The 10,763-nt window shown below is 34.6% G+C and overlaps 1 protein-coding gene across 10 annotated transcripts; it reads right to left on the bottom strand.

The window, feature by feature from the left end:
* Positions 1-3,029: 3,029 nt before the first annotated feature.
* Positions 3,030-10,249, bottom strand: LOC101265055 (pentatricopeptide repeat-containing protein At2g01390). Of its 10 annotated transcripts, XM_010316835.4 has the most exons (10): positions 10,095-10,249; positions 7,830-8,720; positions 5,163-6,234; positions 4,928-5,018; positions 4,554-4,776; positions 4,343-4,473; positions 4,161-4,235; positions 3,938-4,041; positions 3,643-3,855; positions 3,030-3,381 (listed from the first exon to the last, which is right to left on the bottom strand). In XM_010316835.4, the coding sequence occupies exons 2-3, from the start codon at positions 8,599-8,601 to the stop codon at positions 5,231-5,233; spliced, it is 1,776 nt and encodes a 591-aa protein (XP_010315137.2). In that variant the 5' UTR covers positions 8,602-8,720; positions 10,095-10,249; the 3' UTR covers positions 3,030-3,381; positions 3,643-3,855; positions 3,938-4,041; positions 4,161-4,235; positions 4,343-4,473; positions 4,554-4,776; positions 4,928-5,018; positions 5,163-5,230. The 10 variants fall into 10 exon arrangements, with proteins under 10 accessions (XP_010315137.2, XP_069152386.1, XP_010315134.2 ...); XM_069296285.1 differs by lacking the exon at positions 4,343-4,473; XM_010316832.4 differs by lacking the exon at positions 4,928-5,018.
* Between the last annotated feature and the right edge of the window lie 514 nt (positions 10,250-10,763).

Raw genomic sequence — 10,763 nt, 5'->3', positions numbered from 1 at the left:
GTTGGTCTGAACATCACCGTTTACTATCAAGTTTGTGTGCACATTGTTAGTGATGTTGAAGTTCATATGGTCTGCTGATATGCTACCATCTGCAAGTAGTCTGTATTTTGTTCAGATGTGTGTTTCGATAAACATTTGAGGTGTGTTTATCGCCAACCATCACCAAATCTTTCGATAAACTGATAGTTGAGGTGTGTTCAGGTATGAAAAGTTAACACCTGATAGTTTGGAAATTGAAACAAAAAACTTGACGGTACAAAACCTTACTAATGTTTACTAATAAAATGATTATTTATTTTTTGGTTATAAGATAAAATTATTTTTATAGAAATATCTTTGATTTTAGAAAATCACATTTATCGCGTTCGATACGTTTTCTGGTAACAAAGTTGTGAAATTACTCAAAGTGAATTCACTTCTCCTTCCAACTAATGCAAAAAAAAAAAAAAGTATATATATCTACCATTAATCATATTTTTTTATTGAAATATCTTTGATTTTAGAAAATCATATTTGTCGCATTTGAAATACACTTTTTTGATAATCAAGTTACGAAATTATCCAAAGTGAATCTACTTGTCCGCCAATGTAAAAGTAATAGTATATCTACCACTAATCACAATTTTATTAAAATATCTTTGACTTTAGAAAATCGTATTTATCGCATTCAAAATACTTTTTTTTAGTAATCAAGTTACAAAATTGCCCAAAATGAATCCACTTCTACATCCGGTCAACGCAAAATATATAGTATATCTACCACTAATCAATTTTTTTTATTGAAATATCTTTGATTTTAAAAAATCACATTTATCGCATTCGAAATACCTTTTTTTTAATAATCAAGTTATGAAATTACCCAAAGTGAATCCACTTCTCTGTCCGGTCGATGCAAAAGTTATATATACATATCTAACAATAATCATAATTTTATTGAAATATCTTTGACTTTAGAAAATCACATTTGTCGCATTTGAAATACTTTTTTTTAATCAAGTTATGAAATTACCCAAAGTGAATTTATTTCTCTGTCCAGTCAACGAAAAAGTAATATATATATATATATATATATACCAATAATCATAATTTTATCGAAATATCTTTGACTTGCGAAAATTACATGTCACTCAAAAATACCTTTTTTTTAAATCAAGTTATGAAATTACCCAAAGTGAATCCGCTTCTCCGTCCGGCCAATGCAAAAGTTATAATATATCTACAAATAATGATACTTTTATTAAAATATCTTTGACTTTGAAAAATCACATTTATCGCATTCAGAATACTTTTATTTGGTAACCAAGTTACGAAATCACCCAAAGTGAATCCACTTCTACGTCTGGTCAATGCAAAATTATAGTATGTCTACCACTAATCATTTTTTTATTGAAATATCTTTAACTTTAAAAAATTATATTTATCGTATTCTGAATACTTTTATTTAATAATCAAGTTATGAAATTACCCAAAATAAATTCACTTCTCCGCCCGGTCAACACAAAAATTGTAGTATATATATCTACCATTACCATAAGTGAAGACATCAACATAGTGAAGGTTTATTGTAGTGTGATTTTTTTCTTCTTATTTTTAGGTAGATATTGCAAAATTCATCATATATTTAGATTTTCAAGTATTGATTTTTCTTATATTTTTTTTTCTTGGTATAATTTTTTTATATGAAATAGATAAGAGTAATTTTAAATTTGTATCCTCATGATATAAATTTTCTATTGGCAATTTATAAGTGAAGATGTTTCTATAGTTCATAATTTAACATTATCATCTAATTGCAGATTTATCTTTTTGGGTTATCTTGATTAATCTACTTTGGTCAAATAATTGGTCAAACATTTTTAAAAAGTGACTGACAGTGTCGTTTATCCGTCGTTTTTAGTCAAAATATTGATCAAACATTTTTTTAAAAAAAAACGACGAAGAAATAGACGTTGTCTGCCGCTTTTTATAAAATGTTTGGGAAAATTAGATTGTATTCTTCTCATTTTTCTTCCCCTCATTCTCTCCTAAACCAGTCGCGCCACCGCTGCCTGCTCCCCGCTCTTCATTATCTTCTTCTCCTTTAAAGGTTAAGGTTTGATAATTCGTCAATTGTTTTTTCAATCCGAGTAATATTGATTTTGTTAGTTAGTTTATTAAATTTGTGTTTATTGATTGTTAGTTTGAATGATCGACTGTTAGTTATTGTTTGAATTTGGAATTTTGATTTTAGGATTAGTTTGAATATGTAATTTTAGGAATAGTTGAAATAGGATGTTTTAGGACTAGTTTGAACTTTAGGATTAGTTTGAATTCGAGATTATAGGACTAGTTTGAATTCGAAATTTTAGGACTAGTTTGAATTCGAAATTTTAGGACTAGTTTAAGTTAAGGTATTTTAGGACTTGTTTGAATTTGGAATTTTAGGACAAATTCGATTTTGAAATTTCTAGTCAGTTTGAATTAGAGTATTTTAGGACTAGCTAGCTTGAGTCAACGTATGTAGGATTTGTTTGAATTTGGGATCTTAAGACTAGTTTGAATTAGAGTATTTCTTCAATATCAAACTCAAGAAATACCCTAATTCAAACCAGTCCTGAGATTCCAAATACAAACAAGTCCTAAAATACCTAAATTCAAACTAGCTAGTCCTAAAATGTTCTAATTCAAACTAGCTAGTCCTAAAATCTCGAAATCAAACTAGTCCTAAAATTCCAATTTCAAATAAAGTCCTTAAACACCTTAGTTCAACCTAGTCCTTAAATATCTCAAATTTAAACTAGTCCTATAATCTCAAATTCAAACTAATCCTAAAATAAAAAATCCCAAATTCAAGTAATAACTAACAATCAATAAACATAAAATACAAAAAAAATTAAAGAATTCAGAAGAAGATTCCTAGAGACAACGACAACCCTTACCGAAAGGGATATGGGGGACAAGCAAGGGATATAGCCCATAAAGAGGTAAAATCCGCTCGCTAAAAAATTGATAAATTATTAAACTCTAACCTTTAAAGGAAAAGGAGAGAATGAAGAGATTTGAGTATTGCAATATACCTCACCACAGAGAGAATTAACAAAGAGGATAAAACTTGATACAAAATAAGAAAAAAATTAACTCTTGAAGCTTATGTTTCAACATTTATATAAATTACACAATCTTTTAAGTTTCCAATAACATACTCACTCTCTTCTTTCAGATCGGTTTCTTCGTCTAAGTCGTCTGCGAAAACACTTTTTTCACTGCCAGTTTTGCTATCATCAGTTGCATTATCATTTGAGTCGGTAACATTGACAACGGTATCCCTTCATCCCTGACAGATCCTGTCTAGGAGACCACTCGAGCACATCATCGATAATGTTGGAAACTCGTTTCTGATACCTGCAACAGTTGATAATAAAGGAATTCTTTCTCAGCGCCATAGAAAGAGAGAATTGTATTCATAGAATGAGAGAAGATGCCTCCGAATTACTGGCTCTTGGGATTTTAGGTTATTGATTCTCAAAATATGACACAAAATTGCAGATTATCTGCTACTGAAGTTCGTCTTTTTGGAGATTCGGCATCTAGCTTCATAGGGATTTGGTTTCATGAAAGCTCAAAATATGCGGCTTGGTTTTTGTTATATACAAGCAAGCAAACCTGGTTCGTGCAGCCTCATCAAGAGCAAAATAACAACCACGGCTACTATTGCGTAGAAAAGCATTGCTGTCCACTTAGGTCTCTCGACTTCATCCTTCTGAGGCCAAACTTGGAACAAATCTTGCAGTGTTGCTTCCTCGGCCAGAATGTTGGGGAAAAACCATACACGATTTCAGGAAAGTACCCAAATAGCACCAATGATTAAAGCTCTTACTGCAAGCACAAACATCGTTGCTTTAGTAGTAAGCTATATATATAAACTTAGCTAATATGTATTCAAAATCGTGATACGGACATGATAAGTGTGAAGCCAACAGTGTATTTGATGATTGAAGAAACCCATCAACTTGCTATATTATAAGACGAATCCCTCTTATGTCACAATATTTTAGCCAAGAGCTGTAATGCTTTCAAGTTTTAGAGTAGCCACATCACAGTGCATGATACAACTCTATACAAAAAAATTAATTGAATAACAAGTGTGAGGAAAAAAGGGTAACAAGAAACAGATACTTAACTGAATAACAGACTATTCTTTTTGTGGTTCTTCTAGCACAAGAGTTAGCTCAGTAACCCTACCATTCATCCATTCTCTAAGTCCATATGCAAAGTTCAAGTTAGGATCAAAGCATAATAAATCCATGGAAACACCAAACTATGTAATAAGGTCTCAGGTGGTGTAAATAACAGATACACTCACCCACATAGCATGTACAATTTTTAGGATGTTCTCACTGTATTTTGAAATGTATAGAGGATCCACATCTATGTCATACTCATTGGTCACGGATATGATAGGACCATAAATATATGTCTCAGCAGAACCACAGACTAGTAAAGATAAAATTAAACATAAAGTCAGGAACTTTTTAACATCCCCAATAGTTGACTGAATCAAGAAAGATACTCACATGGTATATCTCTAAATGTGCTGGCCAAGGAGATAGTTTTTTCTTCCCAGGTCGAACAGTTTTCACCACACGTTCACCGCGGACTAAAGATTCTTTGAAGCAGCGTTTTGGCAATATCTTCAGGCTCCAAACCTTTATCTGACTCTAGTATGTCTTTAAGTTCTGAATGATTTCTCACAAAAGCGACAAAATCTTTTCCCCTGAAATACTCTACCCGTGTTTCCTGCAGGACAGCCCTTAGTATTAACTATTCTAGAATTTAGAGGCACATAAATATAAAACAATTAAAAGAGTTAATAAGCAATATATTAGTCAAACTACATTCCTATTAACTTATTTCCACCATATTCAAGAAGTAGAGTTAGAAAATAAACCTCTTTAAGGCCATAATGTTGCAGGAGAATAATCGAGCTGTCAAGCCCCATTTGACCAATCATTCCAGCTGCTACAGCTTCTAAAGATAAGCTGAACTTGTCAAAGAGAGAACGTTTTAATATGATCCATACGAGATTACCTATCCCGCATTCTGTTTCAGTATGCGGGATTCCATACAAAGCAAACCCCATTTCTATAAATTCAAACACACAATAGACAGCACAAGCAACGTACCAACAACTAATTTGTACTCCAAATACTCCACAATCATGAAAAGTTTCCAGATACCCATATCTAGCATCTCAACTGTCAAAATTTCCAGCAAAAAGAAGATCGCAGATTGTTTCCTCCATTGACATTTCCCTACTGCAGCTTTCAGATTCAAATCTTTTTTTTTCTTTCCTATAAGATTGTAGTTTATCGAATAATCCATTTCTTTCAAGACCATTCAATAGGACACAATAAGTACTTAATGCCAGATTTATCCCTTGCTTTCTCATGGTCTCGAATATTTCAAGCCCTTTATCAGCATTCCCAAAGGTGAAGTAGGTGTTTATTAGAGCAGTATATACAGCAATACTCTTCTGCTGATCAGGTAAGATGCTAAATAACTTTTCAGCAGAAGCAGGCTCTCTAGTGCAGCCAAGCCGATGAATCAGAAGAGCAGTTAATTCTGACCCTAATGACAGGCCTGCCCCAACCATTACTTCAACAATGTCCACAACCCTTGACAAGGAATTTGCTCTAATAAGTTCTCCAACCATGGTGAGGTACGTAATTCTGTCAATGGTTATGCCCAATTTCATACTGACTTTGAAGGCCAAAAAGGCGCCATTTACTCTACCACAGCTACAGTTTACCTCAACTACAGTTGAAACTATTCCAGGATACAATTTGAGACGCTTATTCATCAAGCCATCTAGTAGGTAATCAACAGCAAGAAGACTTTTTTTATTCAATAAGTACAAAACCATCCTATCATCCAAAGTAAAGCAACTACTTTCAGCAATTCCATCAGATTCGTCAATCTGATCTTGGTTGAAATTTTGTAAGGACAAATGACGGTTAACATCCCTAAGCAGCCGGTCACTCACCCCAGCCATCTTCAACGTCTGGAAAGCCTCTTGATAGACAGAATAACGCAGAACAAGAAAATTCTCCTTCATGTAGTGAAGAATTTTCATCATTGCCTGTGTTTCCCCAGCTTTGCAGCATTTTCCCACTAAGATGTTGCATGTAGCTTTATCTGGTTGGACCCCTGCATCTTGCATTTTACTGAAAATCTCGAGAACTCCATCAAATTTTCCTGAAAACCAATTATGGTACATCTACAGATGAGATTCTTAATAGCACGGAATCATAATATAGTTGTCAAAATTCGAAGTGACAATGGTCTAAAATTCAAGATCATAATTACTTAATTTTATAGATAGCAAAGAGAACTTAGAATGCCAAATTATTACAATTCAATTTTTGGCAAAGTTTTCTACAAGTCAAAAATATTGAAGCTTCCATTTTAAGTTTTGACACTATATGGTCTTTAAAATTGCATTCACGCATAGTATAATACAGGGCAACAGTTTTCCAGACAATTCATACAAATAAAATGGTGTCATATGAAGGAAGTGTTATCTATAGACAATTTAATGGTAGAAGCGAAACAAACACATCTACCACATAAAGGAGGAATTTTCGTTTCATTTTTTTTCCTTTTTTCTGGGTTAAAATTATAATCAGCTTCCATTAGGCAAAAGTAAAAGTAAAAAACAAACCGCAAAGAAAGTTGTCACCATCAGTTAAAAACATCAAACACTTTGATTAGAAAAATGGGTCGACCAACATCCCCGACAAATAATGTCAATATGTTATATCCTACTAGTTTGAAGTCACACAACTCTTTTACCAAGGAAGAATTTCTAGGTGTTTGTGTTAATTCCTAGGCACAGATAAAGGTCTGTAATAAGCTACAACATATTTTAGAAAGTCAAAAATGCTTGACAAGAAAATCTTAGCACTCCTTTATATGAAAAACAGTATGCAGAGTGTTCACTTACTTTCACATTTGAACAATTAAAAAAAAAAGCAAATCAGAAGTCTGCAGAACATATTTTTGTTGGCTTGGCCTTGGTTTGACTTTCTCAACTGATGGTGCTTTAGATGATGCAATTAGGTTCTTGTCCATAATAAGACCGTCCTGAACTAATTTCTATATATACCTTCGAGTGTACAAATGTTTCTTAGATTTTTATCTTCTCTCCAAGTTTACAACGTAGTGACAAGGTTCTTAGCCTCTTCAGTTGCAACAAATATTACATGGACAACATACATTCTGATACCAATGTCTCTCTTAGTCATCTGTCACTCTTAAACCAGTTTAACCTAAGCACCACTCTCCTAACAAAAGAAAGCTATATCACTGATTGAATATGGCCACTACTCAAGCAACAAATGTCTTGCAAAACACTACCTAGCGTCTCTGCTCACACCACGAGTCCAAACTGGGTCAGTTCCCCACACTTTATAGCTCAAGGAGGATATGAGAGTAGCTTCAGAATATGCTGTATGGATCCTTCATAAGTTCATATAACTTAAAGTACCATATTTGAACTGATGTAGCCATAGACAAATCCATGTACTTGTGCTTTACAGACTTCAGAAGATAAGAACACCAACTATTCACAACTAAGGGAAATGTTGGATAAGCTTAATTATGCACAAGTTTGATGGACACTTTTTTTAAAAAATGGTGCCTTCTTAAGAAGTGGTTCACATAACTTTATGAACTGTTATAAGCATTTTGCATGTAAGAAGGAAATTTTGAGCTAGTTCTTTCTTAAGTAAAATACTTGAGCTACTTCAAAGTTCCCAACTATAATAAAAAGGAACAAGCCAATCACTCACCAGATTTAGCAAGATGCTCCATAAGGACAGTGTATGTGTGGCAGTTGGGAGAACAACCAGATTGAAGCATCTCCTTGTATATCTTGGCTCCTTCCTTAACTCGATTATGATCAAACAAACCTTTCATGTATGCAGTGTAGCAAACAACATTAGGAGCACATCCTTTATCTTTCATATCCTGCCATAATTTAATTGACTCATTAATGTCCCCATGGTCGGAAAGCCAGTGAAGAAGGGATGTATACGTCACTGCATCTATCTTGATTTCTTTGTCTTGCATCTGCTGAAAGATATAGTTCATGGATGAAATCCTCCCAGCTTCCCCAAATATATCCAACATAGTCGTGTAGGTAAACTGGTCATGCTTAAAGCCTTTCAACTTAGAGGCCCAACTGAAAAACAACCAGGCTTTCTCCATAGGAGGATGGGTCTTGAGAACTTGATTAACTGTGTAGGAATCCCATTTTATGGGAAGTTCCATCAACTGCTCTTGAGCAGAATCCCAAGTTGAAAATCTCAGCATATGTGATATTCTTGTTACTGTATCCCTCATGAAAACTTTAGGGAGATCTATGTCTTGCTTCGGAACAGATTTGGTAGACTTGCTCGGCAATCTATTAACTCGTTGTACAGGTCTCCTTTGTTTGGATTGCGTAAAGGAACGTACATGGTTAATTATAGTTCTGCTAAACCAACAACAGCTCTTGAGAGGAAACCCCTGAAAAGGCTGAAGCTTTTTGGAGAATCGATGAGCACCACGAGTAGCAAACATAGTTCTGGTCCAGTTGGTGACTTGAGGTAGTGTTTCGACTCATGTGACTCCAGACTACAAGTTCAACTAAAGCATTCTAACCTGCAACTTGAGGACTGCTTTGATTCATACGATTCCATCTGCCAAATAACACAGAATGAATCAAATTACTTAAATATAAAAGGAGAATGTATATTAAACAAATTCCTAGAAGAATTTTTATACAATGTGCATGAGTGGGACACAATCCTGTTAAGTTTCTTGACAAAGGAGGACGTCCAATTGCAATGAAACACAGTAAGCAAAACCTTTCAAAGAAGTGGAAGAGCATTATTTATATGGATAACCACAGTGATTAATCACTAGAATCAATAAGGGAGTCAGTCACAGGCCTGAATTCGCATGCAAAGCTAAGAGAGCGGTGGAAGGTATACATACCTCAAAAACAGGTCTCTTAGTGAGAATGAATAAAGCATAAGCAATTGAACCAATCATCAATGAGCCAGTAAACTAATCAACTTTGTCTTAATATCGAACTAGTTGTATTCGACTATATGAATCCCCTATATCCATTTTGTTCGACGCAAATCATTTCTTTCTAATACTCATTACTCTCTCAGTTTCAAGTTGACTGACCTGACTCACTAGGCACGATGTCTAAGAAAGTTAAAATAACTTCTAAATATTTTGGTCTAAAACTAAAAAACTATCAAATGTACTAAAATGTCATTTAATCTTGTCGTTTTAAACCTATCCTACGAAAAGTTGAAAATAAAAAGTTGCTTAGGTCATTCTTTTTTTAAACGAACTAAAAAGTAAAATAGGTCAATCAAATTAAAACAGATGCCACACCCTTCGGGGTGGCCCAACGGTTTGAGCTTGGGACTTCCATGTTGGAGGTCTCAAGTTTGAAACCCCTTGTCAACGAAAGCAAGGGGTTTGCCTTCTGGGTCTAGCTCGTCGCACTGGGGTTTGCCTTCTGGATCAAACTCGTCGCACCAAGCTTGCCTAATGCGGGTTAGTCTCCTATGTGCTTTGCCTTCTGGGCCGAGCTGAGTTACTCATGTGGTTTGTGAACTATTGCACAGGAGCGGGGTTTTTACCCTATGTAAAATAACAACTTTCTTATATTTTTCACTATATGAATCTGTTGTTTTCACTGTGTTATGTTTTTAACAAATTCAAAAATTGATTTCTTTCAACACCTTCATCAGATTTAATAGAGTACTTCTCCAAAATTTTGGAGCAACACAGAAAAAGTAAAGAAAACCCCATGAAAACAACATACTCAAGTGGGATTTGGGGAAGATGGTGTCTACATAGCCCTCTCCTATTGTTTCCGATAGACCTCAGATGAGTAAAAACAAAATACAGTAAGGAAATGAAATATTGCAAAATAATCAGTTCCCAATGGATTTGATTCATTAGTGTCACTATCAAAACCAGCTTTCTTCTCCAACAACAAAAAAATTAGACAAATTCAGCAGAATAATGATATAGAATTGACACTTTACCTCATCGGAGAGAGCTATAGAGGGACTGTATATACGCCGGAACTCCTACACTGATAAAAGGGACTATCGGCCGGAAACTCTTTTTTTCCTTTTGGGTTATAATTTGCTTTCCGTATTAGAGAGTAATAAAAGAGAGAAATAACAAATATAACTTCGAATTACCTTTCATTATATTTTTGAGATATTGATGTCTTTTTCTAGCAAAAATTAGAGCATAATTTTTTTTTATATTAACGGATATACGCATAGACAAGGTCTTGGCGGACGTCCACGAAAAAATTTGGCATTTTTGACGTCGGAATCCGGATCACCCGAAAAATGATGTGCTATAGCACATGAAAATCATCGAAATGAGGGGTATGCTCGCTTCGGAGCTCGTTTGACCTTCCAAATGGGTCGGACAAGCCGTGATGGCCAACCGTATGCATAGACAAGGTCTTGACGGACGTCCACGAAAAAATTTGGCATTTTTGACGTCGGAATCCGGATCATCCAAAAAATGGTGTGCTATAGCACACGAAAATCTACGAAATGAGGGGTATGCTCCCTTCGGAGCTCGTTTGACCTTCCAAATGGGTCGTACAATCCGTGATGGCATCCCGTATGCATAGAAAATGTCTTGAAGGACGTCCACGAAAAAATTTGGCATTTTTGACGTCGGAATCTGGA

The sequence above is a fragment of the Solanum lycopersicum genome, chromosome 1 (genome assembly GCF_036512215.1).
Source record: "Solanum lycopersicum chromosome 1, SLM_r2.1".
NCBI classification, from domain to species: Eukaryota; Viridiplantae; Streptophyta; class Magnoliopsida; order Solanales; family Solanaceae; genus Solanum; species Solanum lycopersicum.
Note: the sequence above shows the minus strand (reverse complement) of the source record. Positions and strands in the feature narration are given on the sequence as shown.

Excerpts from the sequence above, each read along its gene's own strand:
- LOC101265055 (XM_019213945.3), bottom strand. The coding sequence starts at position 8,601 with ATGTTTGCTACTCGTGGTGCTCATCGATTCTCCAAAAAGCTTCAGCCT. Across the intron at positions 6,235-7,829 it reads GGAGCATCTTGCTAAATCTG|GAAAATTTGATGGAGTTCTC; the intron begins GTGAGTGATTGG and ends ATTGGTTTTCAG.